At 36.6% G+C, this 27,677-nt stretch overlaps 3 protein-coding genes across 3 annotated transcripts; all 3 read left to right on the forward strand.

The window, feature by feature from the left end:
- On the forward strand, nt 2,807–5,715 carry LOC18778776 (DNA-directed RNA polymerases II and V subunit 8A). Its single transcript, XM_020562858.1, has 4 exons — nt 2,807–3,057; nt 3,144–3,301; nt 4,832–4,923; nt 5,293–5,715. Exons 1-4 carry the CDS (start codon nt 2,985–2,987, stop codon nt 5,402–5,404), a joined length of 435 nt encoding a protein of 144 aa, XP_020418447.1. The 5' UTR covers nt 2,807–2,984; the 3' UTR covers nt 5,405–5,715.
- Nucleotides 8,149–12,646, forward strand: LOC18778818 (heterogeneous nuclear ribonucleoprotein F). The gene is made up of 2 exons (XM_007211826.2): nt 8,149–8,306; nt 11,491–12,646. The coding sequence occupies exons 1-2, from the start codon at nt 8,293–8,295 to the stop codon at nt 12,251–12,253; spliced, it is 777 nt and encodes a 258-aa protein (XP_007211888.1). The 5' UTR covers nt 8,149–8,292; the 3' UTR covers nt 12,254–12,646.
- Nucleotides 22,492–22,884, forward strand: LOC18778670 (cyclin-dependent protein kinase inhibitor SMR13). Its single transcript, XM_007212365.1, has one exon. It carries the CDS (start codon nt 22,492–22,494, stop codon nt 22,882–22,884), a length of 393 nt encoding a protein of 130 aa, XP_007212427.1.

A 27,677-nucleotide genomic window follows, 5' to 3' on the forward strand; every position in this document is an offset into this window, starting at 1 on the left:
GGTTTATGGAAAAGAAAGTTTTGTGATAGGAAATTAATTATTTTTTCATATTTGATAAGTTTATGTATGGAAAATAGTTGCTTGGTATATGAGAAATGATTTTTCTTCTCTTTGACAAATGACATGGGAAATGATTTCTCCTTAAATCCATTCCTGAACTAAACGGGCCTAAAAAAATAAATAAATAAAAATGGCAAGTTTACTTAACAAGAATGGAACAACTAGCACGCGAGTGCATAACTTAATGGTAAGAGCATTTGCATGTAGATTAGTGATATCAGGTTTCAGTGGCGGAGCCAAGACTTCACACTAGAGGGGGCCCTTCACAAAACTTTAATTGTGTGTTTGGATGAAGGAAATAAACTTGGAATTTTGACAAAACTCAGAATTTCTAAATTGACATGAACCAATTCTCGTGTTTGGATAAAAAAACATAGAAATTTAGAAATTCCGCGTGGGAAAAAACATGGAATTTGGAGATCATAAATTCCAACTTTAAATTCTATCTAAAAGTTGTTATTTCTAAAATCCTAAGAGAGATTGAGTTTTTAAAAAATATAACTTTCCAAATAAAGATTAAATTCTGTGTTTTAAATTCGTCACCCAAACAAAAAACTTTACAAATTCTAGAACATTAATTCCGTCATTTATGAAATCCTTTGTACTTTTAAATTTCCTCATCTAAACGCACTGTAAAAAATAATTTGAATAGGAGCGCTCAAGCACTAACTGATTAAATAAGTTAATACGATACTAACTACTCGGTTTAGCCCACTTCATAATATCATTCATATTGATTAATAATTTATCCATTCATTACAATCATAATTGTCTTTAGTTTCATATTTTAATCTCATCATCTACACTATTAAGAGAAAGTAGAAGAGTGATTAAGAAGTTTTATGGTTAATTTGTGGACAAAAAGAACCTAATATATTATTTATTTTAGAGTAAATATCCCGAAAATAATCTAATATATTATAATATTATATGTCATATATAATATATAAATACAAGGGATATAAAGATTAAGGGGGCCTGGGACCACTCTAGTCCCTACACAGCTCCGCCCCTATTAGGTTCAAACCCCAATGACATCAAAAAACACTAAGAAATCAAATGAGAATTGTAAAGTTGTAAGGTTAATTTTTGGAAGGAAGAGGAAGAACATGAATGGGAATTAGGTCAACAACTCCCTAGTCGATCTAATTTCTGATTTTAAGGGTGTGTGATTACATTTTTAAGGTGGGATTCACATGTTTTAGTAAACGTGAGAGAAGTTAGGTATTAGAATCTCTCTCATACTTCCCATACTCATTGCTGGTAAGTAAACATGCAATAAAACCATAAATGTTCTTGTTAATCGTGTATCCTTCTCGTATAGATAACCTGGGCCCTATCTGGGTTTGGGCCTGTGCTGGGCCTTCGGGTTTGAGTAAGCTCTGAAGGAAGATCCACACACTTTAAACGATATCAGAACTATGGTGGACTGGAGTTGATTCCAGCCTAACCCTCTTCGAAAGTTAAGTCAGAAACTATCTTTTGTTTGAGAGAGAATGGATATAGGGTTTTTATCATATGAAGAAGTTATTACCTCTGTCCTGGTGTAGGTGAAGGGTATTTATAGGGAGAGGGGGATCAAGATATTTTGTAGAGAAGATATTGATCTCTTGTTCCCCTGGTCTAAGTTGCATTGAATGTGCTGCCTATGGTCACCATATAGCTGGACAGAGGTCAGGTGGTGAAGTGACAAGTAACCAAGGATGGGAGATGAATTATATGATCTCTTCCCATCACTTGTCTGTTCATTCGGGGACTAATGGATATGGCGACACCTATTTAAGGATGGGATGCGCATTTAACCAACCTTCGTACTCAGCCAGGCTTTTTCATTTAATGCATCTGTAAGACATGATGACATAGTGGTCAGGTCAGTCTGTGAACCACCAGTCTCATTCTGATCTGTCACATTCTCTTTGAGCAATTCTTTGTTGGTCACACCGGTCGGGTCGGTATGCGAGTTGTCTTTCGAGGGGCTTGAACCATAATGATAGTATAAGCTATCAACAGTTCTTCGGTTAGATTTTTGGTTGACAACACAAGTGTATAGTAAAAGAAACGTCTCATGATGATTAGCTATGGATGATGCTTTTATTTGATTACATGACCCTATATATTTTGCTAAATTCTTAATCCGATTATTCTTTCAAAACATTACTAAAAAAATTCTCATTTCCTCTAAATTTAATTAATATGCTCAGCAACCGAAGGATTTTGTTGCAATTTGCTTTAGTTGTTTTTGGACATTGTTGTCAGTTTAGGACATTAATTTGCTATTATGTGTATTTGAATCAGTAAAGACTCAAGGTTTCCTCAAATCCACTTTATGTTTTGTATTTTCTTCAAGACTTGATATGGTGAATTTAATAATTGTGATACTTCAAATTATGATAATAGTGCTCGTTTAAGCTCATGGGTTTTCTCGAGTCTTGTAAATTTGAGTTTAGGACCCTCGGGTTGGACTTGAAAATGGTCAGTAATTTTCAAAATTTTAAAAGCAGCGTCGGTTTCATTGAACGTTTTTTTCGCTTTCCTTCTTTTTTGTGGTGAATCAAGACGGGGGAGACTACAAACAAAGAGACGGCAAGGTGGGAAACAAATTGGTCAAGCCAACCATTCTGAATCCGTGTCGCAGTAGCCGACAATGGTTCACAAGGAGGGCAAATTTTCTTATTTTTCTTTATTAAAAAGGAAATTTGTTTTTTTCATTAATAAACTGGCGATGCCATTTCTGGGCAGATCCTGACCGTTCAATAGATCCAAGGGGGGAGATATTAGCCCCGCATTAGAAACGCACCGCATCACACCTTTCCTCTCGTCCTCTCTCTCTCTCTTACTTAGCCATCGTCTCCAGGACTCGATTCACAGGTGGAAAACGCCGTCGTTTTCTGGTGAAACAACAGTCAGTGGTGAGAGACGCAAGGATGGTTGATCGTCTGTTCGAGGATATATTTCAGATTCTGCGACTGAACCCAGATGGCAAAAAGTTTGATAAAGGTATTGCAAGTTTAAACATTCTTGTACAAAAAATTTCAAGATGATTTTTTTTCTCTTGTTTCGTTAATTTTTTTGGTACTTGGTAGTTACTCGAATCGAAGCAAAGAGTGAGACTTGCGAGATGTTCATGCACCTAGATGTGAATTCAGAGGTATATCCCATGAGGGAAGGTGAGAAATTCTCAATGGCTCTAACTTCCACAATCAATTTGGATGGAACACCTGATACTGGCTATTTCACTCAGGTAGACTTCTATTTATTCCTTTTCTTAATTTTTTTTTTTAATGTTGCTTATGGGGTAATTCCCTGCTTGTTTGTACCGTATCTATACTGGAAAAGTGTGACATGTATGAAAGCATGTACCTTGTGGATGGAGTGTACAGTTGAAAAGAATTCACAAGTTGGGTTATTAGCTTGAGAGTTATTATCAGGGTTTTTAGCACAAATGGCAGAACTGGGATTTTCATGAAACCCTATTTTTTGGACCTCCATTCTCTGTCTGTTTTAGGGGTTTATTCTTTAAATTAAAAAAAAAAAATTGTTATTTTGGGTTCTCTAGCAGTTTCTATATGTCATGATGGAACACAAATTATGCGGTTGATTTAGGAGGCCAGTGAGAATGTCATGTAGGTTTGGTATGTGAAAGGACAATAGGAGTGTGGGATGGCTTGAGATTGAGATTTTGGACAAATTATGGTGTGGTGACACTCTTCTTTGAGATTCATTCTTTGTTTTGATTAGCTTGGTTGTTGATATAAGGAAGCTCTCTTCTTTGAGTTGGATCTGGGTCATTAGAAAGTGGATGGTTATGAGGTTGTAGGGTGGAATACTTTTATGCAGGGTAATTTATTGGGTTAAAGTAAGGGGGTGGGGTGCTTTTTTATTTATTTATATTATGCTGGAGAAGCTGCCGTCTTCGTAGATGTCTTTTTCTATTAGATCTTTTTATTGGGCTTTAGTGGGAGCAGAATCTATTTTCGTTAATAAAATATCTAGTGTTCTAAGTTCCTCATAAAAACTGTTTTTTGGATGGATGGCACCATAGAGAAACTGCAATGAGTCGAATAACTTGATTTTAGGGGAAAATTTACGGTGAGGGCTGTTACATTGCAAATGGCAGACGTGGTTGACCAAAATCTATTACACTCTTGTGTAGGTGGATTTAACTTATGGGAACTTGCATTCTCTTTATTTGGCATTTCGTGTATATCCTTGGACATTGTTTGGGCTCCTTTCAGTGTGGCATGTCATTTTGTTATAAGAAGGATGATGTAGTTTGGACTTTGGAGGCCTACCTCTTTGTGTGCCATGTGTTCTTTTTGATTAGTAAGGAACAACGGGTGATTGCGCATTAGTATTTTCAAAGTTGCAGATTGGGGCCACATCTTGAGTTTTGTTATTTATGTGAACGCCTTCTTTTTTAGAAATTTTTTTTTGCTTTTAGGTTTCTATTCTTCTTGCCTTCAAATAAATTTTTTCTTAAATGGAAAAACAATCCAATACCATGACTGGGCTCTGTCACATCAAGTTGGTGATAGTTTCTACCTGTATTGGATCATGTATCTGAAATGCAGATATTATAGCTTATAGGTCAATATATGAAAAAGCCATCTTTGATAATGACAAATTGACAACGCCTTGAGAAGATGATTCTGAGGATGATTATGTGTTCCATGTTTTCTTGACGTAGCTTAGCTGTAGCAGTTTCTGTTTGGTTGTTTACCAAATTATTGAGCCATATTACGCCTAACTAATAAAGGTACCCTTTTTGCAGGGCAATCGCAAGACATTGGCCGATGAATATGAATACGTCATGCAAGGGAAGCTTTTCAAAATTTCTGAAGGTTCTAAACGTGATCCCAAAGCGTAAGTAATTAAAAAAAATTATTAGGATCTACAGTGTGCTATTTGTTTGTATGTTTGTGAAAAAAGACGAAGAAAATATCAAATGTAGGTATCCTGAAAGTGGTTGCTCTTCTGAATTGGTATAAGCTGACATGAATTTGATGAAGTCCACTTACAAGGCATCATATCCCCTACAACTATGACTCAGATCCTTGTTATTTCTGCAACATATTGTGGAGGATAATGAAGCCAATCATATGACAGTCATTTGCTCTGATTGCTTTTCATTCAGAAAGACAAATTATTGGGGTTTAAGTAAAACTTTATGTCATGTTAACTGAGAAGGTCTTTTTTATTGTTCTCTTCTAATTTTCTTGTCTTTGGGTTCAGGGAGGTAAATGCTTCATTTGGTGGCCTTTTGATGATGCTGAAGGGGGAAGCCTCTCAATTCAAGAACTTTGAACTTGATCAGAGGATGTTTCTCCTCATAAGGAAGCTATGAGACTTGACAGTATCCAATGTGGAATGGTCTACAGCTCTCTCCTAAGAGGAACATTTTTAGGCTTTTCTTATGTAAACTTGTGCTGAACCTTGACGGTTCAGATTAAGCCTGTGTTGAGTAGAGGGCTCCCTGACTAAACTTGAGGTTGCTACATAAAGTCTAAAGAGTAGTGTGTAGGCATGAAATGCTATGACATTGACAGTTTAAAATTTATGTTGTCAAAATTAAACTCTTGCCAAGAGCCCATGATCTTTGGATGGCTCATGAATAGTAGTAACCATTCTAGTGCAGCCATAATGGTTTTTTTACCCTATTTTGGTTCAAAGCTGTGAGCTGATAAATGTGTTTGATTTGATATGATATCTGGCTCAGTCAGCAATACGGTTATAAATTAGATACAATTCCCCTTAAGAATGATTGGTAGGTTTTTGTGTAAGAGAATCTACAAGGGACTCTTTAAACCACCTCCTTAGATAAATTTAGAGAGGAATTGGAAAAATATAACTTCAACCATGCTATGTATTCACTTCTTAAAATATGGAGGATCTCTAGGAGTTTCTAAATTTGAAGAGAGAGAAATGACTCATAGTGGCTCTTTATAATTTAATGTTGTTTAGTTTTATCATGCATAGTTTAAACTTTTAATTAATGCTAACTATTTTATATATATTTTTTTTTTTATAGAAATGTACCAATCATATTGAAATATAAAAAATAACTATAGTATTTATGAATCCTTAAACTAGAGAGTATGATTGGAGTTCAAATTTTATAGAGAGCTCCTAAAATAACTTTTGAGTGTTTTTAACTAAATTTTAACTAAAAAATAGGGAGCACTATTGTAAATGCTCTAAGTATGCTACTTGCGTCTTTAATCACATAGGTTTTTGTATAAGGCGGCTAATAATAATAATAAAGATTGTAACAAAAGAAAAAGAAAAATACTTTACATGGAACAGGAGAAGTCGTGAATCGGGGGAGTCATTAATTGGGGAGCTAATGAATACGCATCGGATCAACTACTTCTCTAATTAATCTAATTTATTTTATCATGTTGTAGGGGTCTTTTTGTTCCAGCAGCCTGACGTATGGGCTTGGGCTGCTGCGAGAAGAAAACAAGCAGGATTCCCCCAACGCCTAAGTTCAAGAACCAAGCTCCCAAAAGAGTTTTAAAAGTTTGATAAAACTTTAGAAAACTACGTTCAGGTCCATTTCACTAATAACCAAATAAACACAACCGAATTAATGAATGGCTAGAGAGAGAGAGAGAGAGAGAGAGAGAGAGAGCATGAGTTTCTTGCATAATACGAAGATCAAAATGGGACAAAAGAAAAAACTAGGAGGATTTCTATCCTAGGGAAAGAAGAAAACAGCAAGAGAAGAAGATTGGGTGGCTTGAGTAAATTCCTAGTTGCTTGACAAAGCTTGGTCAGGCTCTGGATGGTGATTTTGTTGGGTAGAGGAGGATCCCTTTTATAGGCACGGAAAACCCTAATTTTATCTAGCTTTCTTCTTCCCTTTTTCTTTGCTTCTTCCCATTCAATCCTACTTGGTAAAATTTTCCTATCCAAGGCGCATGGGTAATGAGCCCTTTGTGGTTCCAAGGGTTTGACGCAGCTGGACCTCCCCATGAGGGTGAGGCGCCACTTGTTTTCCCTCTTGGTTTTCAAAATGGAGCTAACAGAGGAAAAGAAAATGGGTATAGTCTTTTGTCCAGTGGGTACTCTTCTTTCACTCATAGATTTCCTTTGGTCCTTGCTATGGCTTCTCATTGACCGTTTTGAAGCTTTGACAAAGATGAAGCACGATGCCTGATTTTCATAAGGCGTTGGGCTGGGCCTGTGCGTACAGTGTTAGGTTATTAACATATTATCTCCAGCATCTAATGGGTTTTCGTCAAGCTGCCGTAAATAGCTTGCTTATTTTGGGCATTTTACTAGTGTGGGTTTGTCTAAGTGTTATAGTGGATTACTAGATGCCCTCCCAAGGCTTTGGACCATTTTTCTCCTTCTCTCATGCTAACCCATGTATTTGGGCCCGAGGAATGGGCTTGAGTTTTAATGCTCCCAAGTAACTTAAAACTTTCATTCTTCGAACCCTTAATGGGCCCTGTGATTACTTGTTCCCTTCCATACCACAACCTTCTCAACAAGCTTCGGGTAATTTTGTGGCTTGGGCCCACTTAAGCTTGTGGCACGGCTTGGGGTATCATTATAGTGGTCCTTTGCATGGCGTTTATTTAACATGCTTGCGTTTTGAGTTTTCATCATGCCGTGATAGGCTATAATTGGGCCAAGTATTGTGAAGCCGATATGCTCTTGACCCTTTTGCATGTGCTTGCTTGGCATGACACGTGGCCTGTGGCTTGTATTGGTGTGTCCTACAAATTCTCTTTTGTCCCGATCGGTCTCCCTTTGCGTTCAATTATCTGTGTTGGGTCAAAAATTAATCTGGGCTTAGCCCCTTGAATTTTTAGGCCTCAACACATGTATTAGTATTAGATTACGAATTTTAACGTGTTCTTCACATAATTTTTAATTTTTTATGTTTTAATAAATGTAAGAAATTAATAAATACAGTGATGATAATGATAATAATAGCTAATAAAAAGCGATTTATATTTAACGCTACTTCTCTTTGTTCTATTTTTTTTTTGGCCATGTGAAATTGTTGTTCTGTTCATAAATAAAATAAAAAAACCAAAAAGAAGAAAATATTCATTCATCAAGGCTTTTTATTCTTTTTTTGTTTTTTTGGCTTTCCTGCTTCTTATTAGACGCTCTCTCGGACCTGGGCTCTCGTTTCTCTTCTAATTCGAAAGGAAACTCTGAAGTGGCTAAGAGACAGAAACATCAAGTGGGTAAGACGACGACGATAATTCTACGAACATGTTCTACAGAGGGTAACACACTTTCCTTTTCTCCAATTTCTTGCTCTTTCTCTCTTCTACTTCTTCTATTATTATTAAATAGAATCGTCTTTGCGATTTCTCTCGTTCTTTTCATCATGTTTAGGTTATTTCATTCATATATAGTTGTCCTCTTTCTCGACTGGTTTCAATCGATGGGCTTTATCAATTAATCTTTATGATTTTTATTTTTTTTGTTTTTGTTCTTGTCGCTTAATTCTCGAGTGGTATGAATCGGACAATGCCCAGAATTTAAATTCGACTTTTTTCTTTTTTGTTGAAAACTTATGGGTTGTTTGGATTAGATTTGATTTGAACAAAAAGGGGTTGACATAGGCCTTCGTTGAAGTTTGAACAGCTTAAATTGATATGATTAGGATTAAGTTCCTTAATTCTTTATTCATATGTTCTGTGTTTGTTTTCTTTGGCTTTATATTGTTAACTACGATGAGAATTTAACAAATTTAAGGAGCATAGCTAGTTATTTATGATTATAGAACCCTTATTCAGACCAATAAACTAGTTTTCAGTAATTCGTTCGTAATTATATAGTCGTGGTTTTATATGTTTCACTAGGTAATAATGATAGGACTGGGATTTTTTTTTTCTATGTTCTTTATGGGTCTGAGGAAAATTGGGCAATGCTTAAAATTTTAGAGGAACTGATTAATTCCCTTGTTTCAAAATAGACAAGCAGTTAAAGGAAAAAGTTCATCGAAACATGAAACTAGAAACTAAAACAATTTCGAAAATCTTATTTGAAACCTGAATAAAATGTTTGACCTCATTAATGTCTTCAGAGAACATTGCTAATCAAAGTTTCCCAATTATTTTATTATTTTATAAGGGGTTCCAGTAGCTAAAACCAGGTAAAGAGTACCTAGTATTATTGATATGGATAATAAAAATATACTTACGAGTGTCCCAGTGATTTGTTGACAAAATGTAATTGTTCTATTCTCCCAAGAAATAACCATATAATTTTGTTCTTTGCACAAAAGAAACCGTTTTTCTTTATTTCATAATGTTTACACCCAAGATGTTTCCCTACTCCTTGAGGTTTAAAAGCTAGTACCTCAACCCCAAAGGGAATGCTTCACACTCTGGACCTAATCAGGCCTAGAGTAGCATTCAAGTCGTATGGGTTTCATGTTAGGTTTGCAATCTAATTCATATTGAATACTAGCAAGAACTCTAATCCAACTTGATTTATTAACTCTGTCAGATGACATGACATTACTTGTGTTGTGGTTGGGTCAATTCTCATTTCATTGCCAAGTCATGTTAGTGGATAGTGTTCATGTCTTCTCATTTATGTTATTGCCAATATTAGTCAACCCTAATCCGAACTCTTTTGTTAAACAGTGGAATGGTTTGACGCTAACCTAACCTGCTTATTAGTGGTGTCGTGTTTGGGTTGGTCCATATATATTATGAATTAAAAAATTAAAACAAGGTTTTTCTTATTTCTAACCAAACTTACTACTCATACGTTCCTTATAAAATAAAACACCACTTCATCCGGATATTAGAAAAACCATTTAAAAAAATATTATAAGTCTACAAGGAGTCATACAATACATATTAAGAAATGGAAGATTTTAGTCTTGTCTTCCTATGATATTAATCAAACAGTTTTCTCGAGTCGAGATTATTTGTGAATGACACTAACCCGACCTGTTTATTTTTGTTTGATGGTCATGCCATTATGAGTCATGTCAAGTAATGGTCAACCCTAATGCACTAACTTCATTGACCAAAAGAAAAAAAAACTCACTAACTTCGAGTTGGGCTCGATTTGTGGTGTTGTTTCCTGTTAAACCTTTTGTACTTAAGATTAGTCCCTTTATTTATGAATCAAATCTTCCCTCTTAAGTTCCTCATTGAAAAAAATAATTTGCTTGCCTATATTCTTGGCAACACTGAGAAGAAGTATCCTATAATTTTTTAAGGTTAGATACCGCCGTAATAAAGATGGATATTCATTCATTTACAATTTGTCCTGGTGCATTATGGGTATGCTGGTTTCTTTATGATTCATTGCAAGTATTCCACATCGGGAAAGGAGTTAGTGCACAAGGGCTGCTTGTTAATCTGCGCTGTAATACGTAGTTATATGGGATGTTTCATGGACTCTGGAATTTGCGAAGGTGGAGCATAATATTGTGGATACTATGAGACAAGCTACAATACACATCACATGAAAATTTGATACGAATGACGTTGATTAAATCTAGACTTTTATAAAATCGTGTGTGAGAAGGCGCAGTTTTTTTTGGGTGCTAAACAACAGAGATATAGGAAGGAAAACAAAGACAAAATCAACCTGGGGACTTCATTCTCCTACATCCACACAAAGAACATAAAAAGAACTAGCAAGATTATTGGGTGCTGTATTAGCCTTTCTAGTTACAAATTCAACCAACCGAAAGCGTGTCTTTTGATTACTTCAATTCCAGAGTTGTATGCTACATCCAAATTGATGCAAGTTGAAATTTTACTTAATAACTAATTTCAAGAGTGAACTTTGGACTAGAAACCTGGACATTGAAATCCGGCTTTATCTGGATTTATGATTGCTATCTTGGACTTACAACCTTGGTTCTGGTTATTATTGTCATTGTCTTCCATGTTGAACAGCTTAGGTATGTAAACCTCTTTTTTCTACTCATCAAGTACCTGAACTTAGTAAATACTTTGACATAGGTGTTCATCATCATAGTTGTGTATTATGATTGCACCATTACATTACGTATTGAATAACCTGATTGCAAATGTAATTGTTAGGAAATTGAAGCTTAGAAATATATATTGCTGAGTATTATAAACAGTACCTCATGAATTCCTAATCTTGAATTCCATTTTAGTGCAGCTATTATTCTTCTAGGTTTTGTTTTAGGTCACAGGTTGTAACTCATGTGTATTGCAATATAAAAATTGTGACTTAATGCAAACTGGATGAGAAATGCTATTCCTGCAAAAACTACCAAGCTAGTAGGAAACATGTATTGTCCATTTTCTTCTTACTCCACCAAGATTCATGTTTGTTTTAATCATAATTGGCTGCTGGGCTGATAATTGGAATGCTTATTAATGTAGCTGAGTAATTAGTTATGATAAGAGTATTGATGAATTTGCTTCTCTTTTCTGTTGCTTTCGGCGTCACTGGGAACTAAAGTAAATTCGGTGATGGTGGTGATGGCCGTGACATGGGTGCAAAGCGTCAGCGGCTAGGTGACCCGGGATCTTCATTCTATGGGACCTCCCCTGGCTCAAGTTATATGTACAATCCAACTCCTTATGCATATGCTGGACAACCTCCACCGTTCCCTGTTGTCAAACTTCGTGGTCTACCATTTGATTGCACAGAAGCTGATGTTGCTGAGTTTCTCCATGGGCTTGACATCGTTGATGTTCTTTTTGTCCACAAGAATAGCAAGTTCACTGGGGAAGCCTTTTGTGTTTTGGGGTATCCTCTTCAGGTTGATTTTGCCCTTTCAAGGAATAGGCAGAATATGGGCAGGAGATATGTTGAGGTGTTCAGAAGTAAGAGGCAGGAATATTACAAGGCAATAGCAAATGAAGTTTCTGATGCTCGTGGCGGTTCCCCTCGCAGAAATGTTCCAAGGGCCAAATCTTATGATGAAGGGAAGGACTCAGCAGAACATACAGGGGTATTGCGGTTGAGGGGATTGCCATTTTCCGCCGGCAAGGATGACATAATGGATTTTTTTAAGGACTTTGTGTTGTCAGAGAGCTCAGTTCATTTTACAATGAATTCAGAAGGCAGGCCAACTGGGGAAGGGTTTGTAGAGTTTGCAAGTGCAGAAGATTCCAAGGCAGCTATGGCTAAGGATAGGATGACACTTGGAAGTCGATATATAGAGTTGTTCCCCTCATCGCACGAGGAGTTGGATGAAGCAGTTTCAAGAGGACGGTGATCCTTATAGATCTTTGTTATCATTTGCCATTATGTACTTGTTATAATCTTTTATTTCACTGTTTGGAATTTTGCTTGCAGACATTCAGTTAGATTTTCTAGTTGTTGGTTTGGGAGAAGTTTTGCATGCTAGTTTTGTCCGTTAATTAAGGTTCTCTGTTGCCTTAACTTTATATCGCTGGACACATGTTGGGTCAATACATAGGTCCCTGAAATTGATGACATTTAAGGTCGAGTTCTTTTTATCTTTCAGAATTTAAGTTTGGTTGGCTAAGAACTGTTTCTCATGTATCGACTATTGATATTTTAGGCATAGATGGGTTGAATATGGATGCCTATTTTGTTCTGCTTCCTTATTTATGTAGACAAAAAAGGGTTTGCTTATGGTTTTCTAGACAATGATATCAAATACTTGTGTTTTTCTTCTTGTACAGTGTTGCTTCAGTAATTTACAGATTTCATGCAAACTTGTCTGACTCTCTCCACCCCTTTTCCCTTCTGAATTTTCTGAACTGGAGTTTTAAACCAACCATCATATTGCTGTACCGTGGCTGAAAACCGAAGACAAATCTTTAGATCATATGGTAGGAGACTGAAGAATAAACTTTAGAGTAAAAGAGTTTCCTTGTAAACCTGTTTTTCTTGTCAGTGTATGTTAAATGATAATAATAATTATAATACATTTGCAGTATTGACTATGGCTATTGGTAGGAGTAGAGTAATATAATGTAGGATATTGCTAGACTCCTTCCTCCTTTTTACAAATCTCGGTTTGACACTTGTGCAAAAATAATTCATCAAAAACACAAAAGGAAAAACTTCTACACACTTGTCAAATTGCCATTGGCAGGAATGAATGAGTTCCTACTTGCAGGAGAGGGAAGTATTTTCCTGTCTATGTTGGTGCTGAAATTGTTGTGTTGGAGTTGTCATATGGTATTGAAAAACTACAAGTTAAAATGCTGCTAGTTATAAAATCCCATTGAGAACCTCAAGATTATGGTGACTTCCATCCATCCCTATTATTGCTTTCACTTCCTTTAAGTTTGTGTACGGCATTCATGTGCAACCCGCCAGAATTACGGTGAGGTTGGCTCTCTCTGCTGAAAGCTATTTCATTTTGAGCAGACAGTGTAATTAGTTGACATGAGATTTTACTTTGGAATGCTCATTTTGTGGAAATAATAGCATGTTTAGCAGCTTTTCCAAGCTTGCTCATTAGTTATAACCAAAGTCAACCCCTCTCTCTATCTCTCATGCCATAAATAGCTAGATCCATCTTCAATTACAAGTTCACAAACGGTATTGGGGAATTGGGACACACGGCCTCACTGATATGGATAAATGTTGTTAATCACTTGAGCTACAAGTACAATGAAATCATGCAACTACCAAATCATTAGCTCATCCAACTCATCCAATCCAACCAATGATGGTAGGTTAGAATGATATCAACCTTCTCAATTCATTGTGAAAGCATTCGACTTGCAAAATATTTTCTTACTAAACAACTATGCATGTCTCGCCAAACTATCAAACTAGATTGTCAAGTTATCAATTTGAATCACACTATATCTGACCTCAAATCAGACAATCCAAAAACATAACGTGCTACCTCAATAACTATTTGAATTGATAGTTTTTAAAACATATGTACATATATAACTTATCTTAGATAGACAAACCTACAAGACAGCCTCACTAGAAGTATGGTGTCAAAACAAAACCATGGGAAGTTAACGTCCAAAGAGCTTATTAATATATTCAAATAGTAACATGAACATGAAACTAGATTGACCCATGTTCATTATTCACAAACCAAACCAATCCCAAACAATTTTCTTGTATGCCATGACTCTGTCCAAGTACCCTGGGACACGTGTACAAATATACAATTCCTGTATTTAGGATACCCTGAGAAGCACTGACATTGCCTTGACAAAATTCTCATAAAAGATGGGGGAAAAAATGGAGAGGGGCACCAACCATGCATGAATGCATTTCAAAATAATAATTTTGGCTTGCAGACAAAAACAGTGAGTGAATATCTTTTCCCAACTCATTTGCTCTTTTTTATCAAACTTAGATAACTATGACAATAAAATAATTATTAATTTTGTACTGCATGTAATCAAATAGAATCTTAACTATTAACTGTTCCTCTCGGGCAGGTGGCTATCTTGCATTGCCCATATTATTCTTGGTCTGTGTAATCCCTAGGAGGCAAACCAGATTAAATATATTTTCTTCGTTTTATATACCTCTCTGTTATAAAAGTCTTGAAATGGAGCCCACACATACTGTTCATTACTGTTCATTACTGTTCATTTGGCGGCTTTGATAGAGTTTGTCTGTCACGGGTGAACAGTGATGAATAGTGATGAATAGTGATTATTTCAGCCTATAAATAAGAAGAGAAACGGAAAGAAGAAGGTGAAGAAAAAAAGGAGAAAGGAAGAGAAGGAAGAAAGAGGAAAGAGAGAGCAGAGAGAAATTCTCCTAGAGAGAAAATTCAGTGAGCCACATATATTGTAAACACTAAACTTGTAGCTCTATCCTTTTACATAGTGGAAAAGTTACTGCTGCTGCTCTCCGAGGACGTAGGCATAGCCGAACCTCGTTAAATGCTGTGTCTCATCTACTTTACTTGCAGCTCAGAATTATCGCACATATCCCAGGTTATTTTTATAACACGTTATCAGCACGATAGTCTCTCCTTTTATTTCTGAAATTTTTCAACTAACACTTTACTTTATGTAATTATTAACCATTAACAAAAATGGACCCTTGGTAATACTAAACATATTATCAGTGGGAGACCGTTACTAATGCTAACACTTTACTTTATGTAATTACTAACCATTAACAAAAATGGACCCTTGGTAATACTAAACATATTATCAGTGGGAGACCGTTACTAATGCTAACACTTTAATTTATGTAATTACTAACCATTAACAAAAATGGACCCTTGGTAATACTAAACATATTATCAGTGGGAGACCGTTACTAATACTAACACTTTACTTTATGAATTTATTTTACCGCACATTTACATTTATTTTAAAGGGTGGTGCGGGTTTATCGTCCACGCCTTTGCTTTTATTTAAATGTATGGAGCAGAATTAGTGCCCATACAAGCACACTTACTTTACCGCACATTTAAGGTATGGTGCGGAATTAACGTCCATACAGCAAGCAATTTAATTCATGATTTTATTTTTATCATCAATTAATATACCTGAATAATGAAATTCCTATTAATAAGTGGCTTAATATCTCAGATCTCGAACCTAAAATTTTGGACAGCAAATTCATGACACTTTATCATCAATTAATATACCTGAATAATGAAATTCCTATTAATAAGTGGCTTAATGTTCCAGATCTCGAGCCTAAAGTTTCAGATGGCAAATTTGGCAAAACTGGAGTTTGCTGCCTTGGACCTTTCCGGGGACAACTTTTTATCATGGGTCCTGGATGCCAAAATTCATCTACGAGCCAATGGCCTCGGACAAACAATTGTAGATGAGAATGATGCTTCGCCTGAAGAGAATGCGAAGGCCATGATCTTTCTTCGCCGCCACATCCATGAAGCGCTGAAAAGCGAATATGTGGTGGTTGATGAACCGTTGGTTCTGTGGAAAGCTCTAGGTGAAAGATACGATCACCAGAAGACGATGACTCTCCCAAGAGCTAGATACGAATGGACCCACTTGAGATTTCAAGATTACAAGTCAGTGTCCGAGTATAACTCTGCTATGCATAGAATTACCTCATTAATGAGGCTATGTGGGGAAAATATATCTGAGGAGGATATGCTCGAAAAAACTCTGAGCACTTTTCATGCTTCAAATGTCCTCCTTCAACAGCAATACAGACATAGCGGTTTCAAGAGATACTCGGAACTTGTATCTTGCCTCTTGTTAGCTGAGCAGAATAATGAGCTCTTATTAAAGAATCACCAATCTCGCCCAACGGGCTCAGCACCACTTCCTGAAATAAATGCTGCATCTCAGGAAGTGAATGCCACTTCATCTCGTGGTAATATCCATAAACGTGGGCGATGGGGCAAGCGTGGCCACTGGCAAGGAAGTAGAAAAAATCATGGTGCTCGTTTAGAGGGTTTAGGACCAAGGAGTGGTCCATCCACGAATGGCAAATATGCATCCCGTAATAAGGGAAAGGCACAGATGAGTCATGTGCCTAGAAATGTTGAAAGCCCTTGCCACAGATGTGGAGCAAAGGGACATTGGGTGCGCACTTGTCGTACGCCCAGGCATTTGGCGGATCTCTATCAAGCTTCACTTAAGAACAGGAAAGTGGAGATAAATTACATTGATCATGCTCCGCCAGCCACAGATGGCTCATCAGAAATATCACGTCAGCAAAACAAGACGCATCTAGATGTTTCTGATTTTGTTACTAAAAGAGGGAATGAAGGTTATGAGTCCGAATTAGATTAAATCCCTTAATGTACTATTTGTATTAGCTGTACTATTTGTATTAGCTGAAGTGTTGTTTAAATTTCAATCCAATAAAAGTTGTAATGTTGTCTTCTTTTTGATCCCAGCTTATTTTACTTATTTGGTGGCATGGATGTAAATTATGGATGCCCTCAAAACAAAGGCTATAGCAGAGATATTTGTCTCGCAGACAGCGCAACTACTCATACGATCCTTCAAGATCGGAAGTATTTCTCAAAATTAATGCTTACAAAAGCAAAGGTAACAACCATATCAGGTCCTGCAAATCTGATTGAAGGTTCAGGAAGAGCCCAAATTATGTTACCAAATGGAACAATACTGTCCATTCCAGATGCTTTGTATTCATCTAACTCCAGAAGGAATCTGTTGAGTTTCAAAGATATACGTTTGAATGGCTACCATGTTGAAACAAAGATAGAGGAAAACATGGAATATCTTTGTATTACCTCCAGTGATACCCAAAAGCGTATACTGGAGAAGCTTTGTGAGCTCTCATCAGGGTTGTATTACACAACCATACGGACAATTGAGGCACATAGTGTCATGGACCAAGAGTCCACTGGCTCAAATGCTTTTAAGCTTTGGCATGACAGGTTGGGTCATCCTGGATCCACCATGATGCGCAGGATCATCACCAACTCTAAAGGACATCCCTTATTAACTAAACACATTATGTTATCAAGTGACATCTTTTGCCAAGCTTGTTCACAAGGGAAGTTGGTGATCAGACCATCACAACCAAAGGTTGATGTTGAGTCTCCATCATTTTTGCAAAGAATTCAAGGGGACATTTGTGGACCTATTCACCCCCCATGTGGACCATTTCGGTACTTTATGGTCTTGGTGGACGCATCTACCCGATGGTCACATGTTTGTCTTTTATCTACTCGGAACATGGCATTTGCTAGGCTTTTGGCTCAGATAATTAAATTACGAGCTCAATTCCCAGATTATCCCATTAAGTCAATCAGACTCGATAATGCTGGTGAATTTACATCTCAGACTTTTGATGACTACTGCATGTCACTAGGCATAGATATTGAACATCCTGTTCCCCATGTGCATACTCAAAATGGCTTGGCAGAAGCTTTAATTAAACGCCTTCAATTGATAGCACGCACTTTGCTAATGAAAACAAAGTTGCCAGTTTCTGCTTGGGGATATGCCATTTTACATGCAGCATCACTTGTGCGATTAAGGCCCGTTGCCAACAATCAATGTTCTCCCATACAACTCGTATTAGGAAATCAACCAAACATTTCACATTTAAGAATTTTTGGGTGTACAGTATATGTGCCCATTGCACCACCACAACGTACTAAGATGGGCCCTCAACGCAGATTGGGAATTTATGTTGGTTTTGATTCACCATCTATCATCAAATACTTAGAACCCCTGACGGGTGATATTTTTACCGCACGATTTGCGGATTGTGATTTTGATGAGACAATCTTCCCACCATTAGGGGGAGAAAAATCTGTGTCTAAAGAACAAGGCAAACTCATTCCTGAAAAACGATGTGAATTATCATGGAATGTATCCACATTGTCTCATCTCGATCCTCATACTGCTCAATGCGAAAACGAAGTAAGAAGGATTGTTCACCTCCAAAGTATTGCAAATCAGATGCCAGATGCATTTAATGATGCAGCAAAGGTGACAAAATCTCATATCCCAGCTGCAAATGCACCCGCACGGATTGATGTCCATAATGGACAAAGCAATGTGCCAGCAAACGGTTCATCTGCTGCACGCCTAAAACGTGGCAGACCACTAGGCTCAAAGGATTCAGTTCCTCGAAAGAGGAAGTTGATGGACAAAATGAATCCAAATGAAATAAATAGAGAGCCCACAATTCATAATTCAAATGCCCCTAAAGAGGGACATGTACTTCTTGACAAGGAAAACGTCATTGGTGAGACAAGTGCCCCTAAAGTGGCAACCGTACCTGAAAGTCAAGAAATCTCCATAAATTATACGTCCACTGATGAATTGTGGAGTAGAAATGAGATGATCATCGATGATATATTTGCATTCTCAGTGGCTGCTGAAATAATAAAAGATGATGATATTGAACCACGCTCTATTAATGAATGTACACAGAGGCAAGATTGGCCCAAGTGGAAGGATGCAATCCAGGCAGAATTAAATTCTTTGGAAAAAAGGAGTGTTTTTGGACATATTAGTCCAACTCCACCCAATGTGAACCCTGTAGGTTACAAGTGGGTATTTACAAGAAAGCGCAATGAGAAAAATGAGATCTCAAGGTATAAAGCGCGACTCGTTGCGCAAGGTTTTTCACAAAGGCCTGGAATTGATTATGTGGAAACGTACTCTCCAGTAATGGACACAATTACATTCCGTTACCTAATAAGTTTGGCGGTTTCAGAAAAACTTGAAATGAGACTCATGGATGTTATTACCGCATATTTGTATGGAGAATTGGATACAGATATATACATGAAAGTTCCAGAAGGATTCAGGTTGCCTGAAGCAGCCAGAAACACACCACGGGGCATGTTCTCAGTTAAATTGAGAAGATCATTATATGGGCTAAAACAATCTGGACGAATGTGGTACAATCGTCTCAGTAAGTATTTACTGAAGGAAGGATACACAAATGATCCTGTTTGCCCATGTGTGTTTATTAAGAAATCAAAGTCTGGATTTGCGATAGTGGCAGTATATGTCGACGACATGAATCTAATTGGAACTTCTGCAGAGCTTCAAAAGACTGTTGATTATCTCAAACGTGAGTTTGAGATGAAGGATCTTGGAAAGACAAAATATTGTCTTGGCTTGCAGATTGAGCACAGTGCTAATGGAATTTTGGTGCATCAATCAACTTATACTGAGAAAGTATTGAAACGGTTTGGCATGGATAAAGCCCATCCACTTAGCACTCCAATGGTCGTTCGATCGCTTGACACTAAGAAAGACCCATATCGTCCAAAAGGGAATGATGAAATGGTCCTTGGTCCAGAAGTACCATATCTTAGTGCAATAGGTGCTTTATTGTACCTCGCACAATGTACCAGACCAGACATATCATTCTCAGTAAATCTGTTAGCAAGGTACAGTTCTGCTCCAACAAGGCGACACTGGACCGGCATCAAACATGTTCTACGATACCTTCGTGGGACAACAGACATGGGGTTATTCTATTCCAGTGAATCGACCAACGCCCAGAGTATTATTGGTTATGCTGATGCAGGATATCTCTCTGATCCACATCAAGGACGATCACAGACTGGGTATGTATTTACATGTGGAGGAACTGCGATCTCATGGCGTTCAACAAAACAAACATTAGTGGCCACATCTTCCAATCACTCGGAAATACTTGCCCTCCATGAAGCCAGTCGTGAATGCGTTTGGTTAAGATCGGTAATCCATCACATCCGAAGCACATGTGCCCTACCCTCAATAACAGACACTCCAACAATTCTGAATGAGGACAATGCCGCTTGTATTGCTCAGATTACAGGAGGATATATCAAGGGTGACAGGACCAAACACATATCACCAAAGTTTTTCTATACACATGAGCTCCAGAAGAGTCAAGAAATCAAAGTCAGACAAATCCGCTCAAGTGATAACCTGGCAGATCTCTTCACTAAATCATTGCCGAAATATACATTCCAAAAGTTAGTACATGGCATCGGATTACGACAACTCTGCAAGCAATCAAGTTGGAGCATGCAAAATCAGGGGGAGCATTCAAGAGTCCTCTAACATAGGACATATGCACGTTGTACTCTTTTTCCTTTGCTTAGATTTTCCCACTGGGTTTTTCCAAGCAAGGTTTTAATGAGGCAACCAATCTAGGGTCATGTGGTCTCCAAGGGGGAGTGTTATAAAAGTCTTGAAATGGAGCCCACACATACTGTTCATTACTGTTCATTACTGTTCATTTGGCGGCTTTGATAGAGTTTGTCTGTCACGGGTGAACAGTGATGAATAGTGATGAATAGTGATTATTTCAGCCTATAAATAAGAAGAGAAACGGAAAGAAGAAGGTGAAGAAAAAAAGGAGAAAGGAAGAGAAGGAAGAAAGAGGAAAGAGAGAGCAGAGAGAAATTCTCCTAGAGAGAAAATTCAGTGAGCCACATATATTGTAAACACTAAACTTGTAGCTCTATCCTTTTACATAGTGGAAAAGTTACTGCTGCTGCTCTCCGAGGACGTAGGCATAGCCGAACCTCGTTAAATGCTGTGTCTCATCTACTTTACTTGCAGCTCAGAATTATCGCACATATCCCAGGTTATTTTTATAACACTCTCAGATATTTTACTTCTTCTTTTTTAATAGCTTAGCAGGAGGGAAGCAATTCAAATATTATTTTATTAACTAGAGATCTCAGATATATTTCGATAAACTTGCCCAAACCATTAATAAGATGTGATTTTATAATCTGTATTAGTTCTTGCACCGAAGGTTTAGTTGTAACTCTCTTTTTTTTGCTAGCAAAATGGGGTTCATTTCATCGACACAAATGTTAATTAAGAAAAACTCTCTTGAAATTTGTATTTTAGAAGTTTTTAATTTGATTACGTTGAATTTTATCTAATGAAGTTTCTCTTCGATTTAAAAAACAAAAAACTAACTAACAAAATATCTGGATGTAGAAATCCTACACAAATCATTAAAAATCAAATGACTCACTACAACAGAGGAGCATTCCAGATCATTATTTATACTATTTAGTCGGATAGTTTCGTTTATATAATTTGCACCACTTTGCACTAGTTTTTTTAAAATGCTAATTGTGCTTATATTTGAAACTACGTGGTTTTAAATTTGTATATAATTGTCTTTTTCTGATAAATTCAAATATTCATTTATAAAATGGAAAAAAGAAGGTATTAATCACTTTTAAATCGCTCTTCTTTTAATTACGGGCAGCGGGCTCCTCTCTCTCTCTCTCTCTCAATTTTCTCCCTCCGCCTCCTCTGTTTTCTTGGGCATTGATTCGGGGCAGCGGGCAGCCTTGCCCGCCTTGCCCGCCTTGCCCGAATTACCTCAATCAATATAAACTAAGCCCTACGGGGCGACATAATAAGTATTAGATCCCGCTCTTCTCATCTTCTCCATTCCATCTCTCTCTCTCTCTCTCTCTCTGTGTCTTTCTGTCTCTCTCTCTCTCTCTAGGGTTTTAATTAGGGCTTTTCAAGTCTTAACCAACCGGGTTTTCTCTCTCCAAGCTTATTCACTCCAATGTTTTCTTTCTTCCATTAAATACAACTCCTTTTCCTTCAAAAGTAGGGTTTTTCTTCTGCGCTTCATCAAACATCTTCGTGGGTCACCACCATACCAAGGTTTTTGTGGGGTTTTACTGTTTTTATTAGAGCATTCTAGTTCTGTTAATTACTTCTTCTATTGGCTGCCATGGAAAATTAGGGAAAAGCATGTTTATTGCTGGTTTAGTGTTGGTCTCTTCTTAGTATTTCTGGGTTTATTTCCTTTTTTTCTTTTGGGAGATAGAATTATCTCATTTCCAATCTCCCTGAGCAGTGGGGTTTCTTGCAGTTGTTGTAAGCTTTGGTTGAAAAGGCTTTGTTTCCAAAGGGGTGTTTGATCATTTTAGCTTTTTGCCACTTTTTCAGTCAAATTTACTTGCTTTAAAAAGCATCCAATATAGGTTAGTTTCATTTTCTTCTTTCTTCCTTCTTGGCCAGCTTCAAACTCTTCCCCAATTCAACTTTGTTTCTCTTTGAACAACTCCTACCAGAGCCTGCCTTATATCCATCCATGGCTCCATCTGCAAGAACAAGAGCGAAGACAAAGACAACAACAAAGGCAAGAAAAACCAATTTCAAGAAGAAGCCCGTCCACCAAAAGGGTAAGCAACAAATTACTCCTTCGAATTCTCCTTCGAATTCCTCCTCCGTGGTCTGCGATGATCCTCCGAAGATCGAAGGCTGCGCAGATGATGTGGAGGGTCCTGATGATGTCTCTACAAGCGCTTGCTCCACACCAAAAGGTCAGAGATTTCGGATACCGGAGATTGTGACATGTCCACCGGCGCCCAAGAAGCAAAGAGTGATTTCAAACTGCTTGTTTCGGAGATCTCCCATCGCTTTCTTTGCTCCCCCAGACTTGGAGCTCTTCTTCTACTTTGCAAATGGCGGTATTTCAGTTTAAAACCATGAGTTTCATGATGAAGAAGTATAAAAATAATAATTTCATCAGTTTAAGAGGTGCTTAATCTTTTATCAATATATATTACTTTTAGGTTAGCAAGTTTCTTCATATCATCTGAAGAGAAGACAGTGTGGGATGAGATTATTTTGAGTTGGGTTGTTTAAGAAAGCAATTATTGGGTTTGCTTTCCTTTCCTTTCCTTTCCTTTGCCAACTATCTAAGTTGGGTTTTCAATTTTCTAGGGTTATACTAATCAGTAATTAAATTAGCTGGGGCTGTCCAACTAATTAAATTTTAGCCTTTTTGCTTCTTCTTTTTTTTCTTTTTTAAATGTAAGCTGACCATTTGGAGTTGGTGAGTGCAAAATGTAATGGGTGGGTTTGAGGTTTGAGTGTGGTTTTAGCTTGCAACCAATCATCTCAAGGCTTTGGTTTGTTAAGTCAACTTAAAGGAGAAGCATAGAGACTTCTTTTGTGTGTAAACTCCTCTTTTCAATTTATTGAAGATTGAAAGTTTATGTGGCAAATTATACATCTTCGTTTTTCTTTTTCTTTGCACCTATTAACTAGTTTTTTTATACAAGCCATATTAAAAAAGACAGGAACCAACTTAAGACCTCAAATACATAATAAATACTCTTAATTATTTGAACTACGAGACTTTTTGCGCGCCCATTATAACTAGTTGATATATGAGAATTTTGGAAATGGAATTAATTTGGAGACAAATTGTATCAGCAATGTTGCATCATGACGTACGTCTTTGAATATTGGATTCCTACACAGGCTAATTTTGGAGTATTAATTAATTTAAATTCAATTAGTGAACCCCACCATATCTAATCATATATGGTGCCACTATTTGTTGTCTAATAAAATTATTTAGTCTATATTAACGGCTAGAATTGCAAACTGAAGGGTCCACCATTTTGATGTTGAAAATTAGTGTCCTCGTCTTCAGTCTTTTCTGTAAAAGACCTCCACAAAATGCATGCCTTCCAATATCACTTTTGGGCTGAGCTTAGACTTAATTAATTAATTAATTAATTTATTTATTTATTTATTTATTTATTTGCATAATGGCCTCTTAGGAACACAGAAGGGACAGTGGGTGTGTGTGTATGGGATTATAAATTAATTAATATGAATTAGTTTTATAATGTATTTTCAAGGGTGAGAGATCATGTTGTCAGATGATGTGGGTGTCGCAGCTGAGCCCGGCATCAAACAGAGAATCCAATGAAGAGACTCGTGCGGGTTCACATTACAGAATCTCAAGAAATTTCTCATCATTTTTTTTCATATTTACTTTCTTACTTTATCCTTTGTGATAAGATTGTAACTCCATTTGGACACTAACAGGGAAGGGTTTATTCTCTTCCAAATTGTTATTATTATCTTTGGTGTACTTCTCTTCCATATTATTGCCAACACTGAAGGACCTCCATACAATAATAACATTCGGAAATTTATATGAAATAGAACAATAAAATTCACTTTCAAGTTTTTGTTTTCACTTTTGTTACTCTTCCCTCCCATCCTCTGTCTCAATCTCATCATCACTTCTATTCTCACTCTCATTTTCCTCTACACTTTACCATAAAAAATGAAAACTATAAACTAAAATTGAAATGATTATCAAACGGGCCTAAGTTATTTTTAGTTTCAAGTTTTTGTTTCATACATTTCTCCTTCATTTGTTCATCCTCCCTCCCGCCATCTTTCTTCTTTCATCATTTCTCCCCTATACACTTTACCCATAATTCTAGCAAAATAAATCAACACTAAAAACTGAAATAAAATAGTTATCAAATCAACCTTTACTAGTAAGAAATATATACGTCAAACAAGTATGGTTTTGTTTTCAAAATCTTGATTTTAGGAGGGATGATATTGGGACTTCAATTCTTTTTACTAATCTAGTTAAATGTCTATAATTTTTATTTTCATTATCCCTTAACTCAATCCCAGAAAAAAAAATTAAAATTAAAAAAAAAAAAAAAAACCTTAACTTTCAACCTTAACTCTAGAGAGATTCTCCAATAAATATTTTATGTTAAGTTGGTTACATACTTCTAATCTTTAGCCGTTAGATTGCATTCATTAAATTTGTTAATAGTCTTTTAAGATGTAATCCAACGGCCGAAATTAGAAATATGTAACCAATTCTTAAATACTTATTGGAGACTGTCTCACATTACTATTACACATATATATCTGCATCAATATATATAAAATTTGCATCATTAAAAATTGTTTCTCTTCCTTTTCTATTTCTATAATTTGGGAACCATTGAATGATACATCGATTAATCTTTTTTTTTTTTCCGAATTTTACATGAAATTATTCTTTTGGGTACCGTACTATAACATGCTGGGATTTTGAATGTAATGATGCATAGACTATGATCGATTATCGTTAGTACTTGCAAAAATCATATTCTCCAAGTTTCTTTCCATAATTCTCCTTAGCTATAAATGAAGCGACGTCGTCCAATTATTATAGATTCTTTTGTGGCAAATGATAACAATCTCAAACCTAGACCAAAGTACCAAATAAATCTCAACTATGACTCTTTTTACTTCTTCATTTCTACAATAGAGCATTTTATCTGTACATTCATGATAAGTCTTGCCCATTAATCCCTCTTCTTTTTTTTCTTTTTTCTTTTTTAAATCTTGATATCTCCCAAATAAAGCGGTTACAATTATTATTTTTTTGACATAAAGACGATAGTATTTTATTGATAATGAAGAATGAAACAAGTATAAGAATCAGGCAACGTCCTAGAAAATTAAACGAGTATCTTTACACCAAAATTCACTTTTGGTCTTCGGATTATTAATGGTTAGATTATAAGGCTAATAAGTTTTGGAATAAGAATCCGTATGATAGTGATCAAAGCCAAAATGATCCTTTTATGCCAAAAGTAATATATTTTGACTAGTGCTCCATGTGTCCTAGTAGGAGTGCAATATCTTCATGTAATGACTTAAAAGTTACACAAGTGGCCAAAGCATATATAGCTTTGGACATATACCTCAATCAATCTGTGGGATTTTCAAGGACTATTTAATTCAGAAGGAATTGAATGTGAAGGAAAATTTTGCTTTTTTTAGAAGTCGCTTCTCTTAAATGAAGTACTCACTTAAGAGAACCTTTTTATTTCTTCTTTCTTTCACACACAATTGTGGTCCCTTCTTTGTTGGGCATGATCATACCTGCATGTGTGCATCTTTAAATATTTATCTAGCATGGCCATTTCCTTGTTGTGTACATGCACGTATTATGTATTTGCTACACAGCCTTATAAATATGTATTATGGATTTTTTATATTATAACATTTTAGCTTTTTTTAATAAGGGATTAGAGAAAGGAGAAAGAGAATACAAATGAGGAAAGGGGCAGTTGAATTATTCCTATAATAATTTTTAGAAGTTGACACTAATCCATAAATGTATTGTGATAAGTCAAATATTAACCCTAAATCATCTCGGGTTAGGTCAGTTAATTAAGGTGTTCTTGCATCCAAGTTATAAAGTGCGCATGTGGATTATACTAGACCAGTTGATTAGAGCAGTGTACTTGTGCCCTTGCACTCCAGTTCGAATTTCCCTACATGTATAGTCATATACAACTCGTCTAACAACATAACACAATATCTTTTATACACTACTTCCTATATTTTCATGTACATCTCAAACATATTTGTTAATAGTTCATACCATCACTGTAAGCCGAGCTTATCAGAGAACACCATGTGGCCATAAGAGATTGGGCCCCCGATATATCGACCCAAATAGAGGTATCGATCAAGGGCCTCCTAGTCGAAACTGATGGGAGAGTATGAATCAGTGATCGAGCATGCGAATACCGATCCGACCACTAAGATACCTCGTGTAACCAGAGGCACATTGACATTCTGGAGGCAAGATCAAACCCCTGTCGAGTCAGTCACTCCCTCAGTCTGGTGGACAGCCTGGCAATGAAGATGGATCAATTAATGTACCTCACATCCAAAGCCAGGTGTCGCATTACCATTTAATCCCTGGTATACAGCCTGGTAATGGAAAGGGATCAATTAATGTACCTCACATCCAAAGCCAAGTGTCGCTCTGCCACTTAATCTCTGTCATACAGCATGATGATCAGAAGAAATCATCTAATGCAGTCCAATCCAACCAGGGAGAAGGAGGATAAATATCTCCTCTTTAAATATCTTTATCTCTCCTTATTCTCCTATAAATACCCTTCTCATACATCATGACAAAGGTAATAAGTATTCTCATCTTAAAAACCCACCATCCTTCTCTCCACCTCTAAAATGCTTCTGACTTAACCATCGGAAGGGATTCAATTGGGACAAATCCCAGTTTGCTCCTATTCTGATAACTGTTCGAAGTGTGCAGGCCATCTCCAGAAGGTATCTCAACCAAGAAATTAGGTGTAAGCCCTAACCTTAATCTAAGTTTAGACCATTCACTCTACGAGAAGGACACACGGTTTACAATATTGTTTTATGGTTGAAATCATGAAAGCTCTGGCTTAACTAAATAAGATGAAGCTTAATTAACCCAGTTAAAACAATAATTTTTTACAGTTTACAGCAGATTCGAAGCTGACAAATAAGATTCAAGTTAATCCGAGAACCAAACAATGCTATACGTGTGGGTATATAATTTGTAGAGAGGGGAGACAGAGACAGTGATGTAGGGTGGAAAATTGATTAATTTTTTCTTTTTTACTCTCTTAAAAGTGAAAAATGGAATAAAGTCGTACGTGTGGATTTTGA

Source organism: Prunus persica, chromosome G4 (genome assembly GCF_000346465.2).
Source record: "Prunus persica cultivar Lovell chromosome G4, Prunus_persica_NCBIv2, whole genome shotgun sequence".
Classification (NCBI taxonomy): domain Eukaryota; kingdom Viridiplantae; phylum Streptophyta; class Magnoliopsida; order Rosales; family Rosaceae; genus Prunus; species Prunus persica.

What these genes read in the sequence shown, in the direction of transcription:
- LOC18778776 (XM_020562858.1), top strand. Translation starts at nt 2,985, where the DNA reads ATGGTTGATCGTCTGTTCGAGGATATATTTCAGATTCTGCGACTGAAC. An exon ending in TGGCAAAAAGTTTGATAAAG is followed by an intron (nt 3,058 to 3,143) that starts GTATTGCAAGTT and finishes GGTACTTGGTAG; the next exon opens with TTACTCGAATCGAAGCAAAG. An exon ending in TCTAAACGTGATCCCAAAGC is followed by an intron (nt 4,924 to 5,292) that starts GTAAGTAATTAA and finishes CTTTGGGTTCAG; the next exon opens with GGAGGTAAATGCTTCATTTG.
- LOC18778670 (XM_007212365.1), top strand. Translation starts at nt 22,492, where the DNA reads ATGGCTCCATCTGCAAGAACAAGAGCGAAGACAAAGACAACAACAAAG.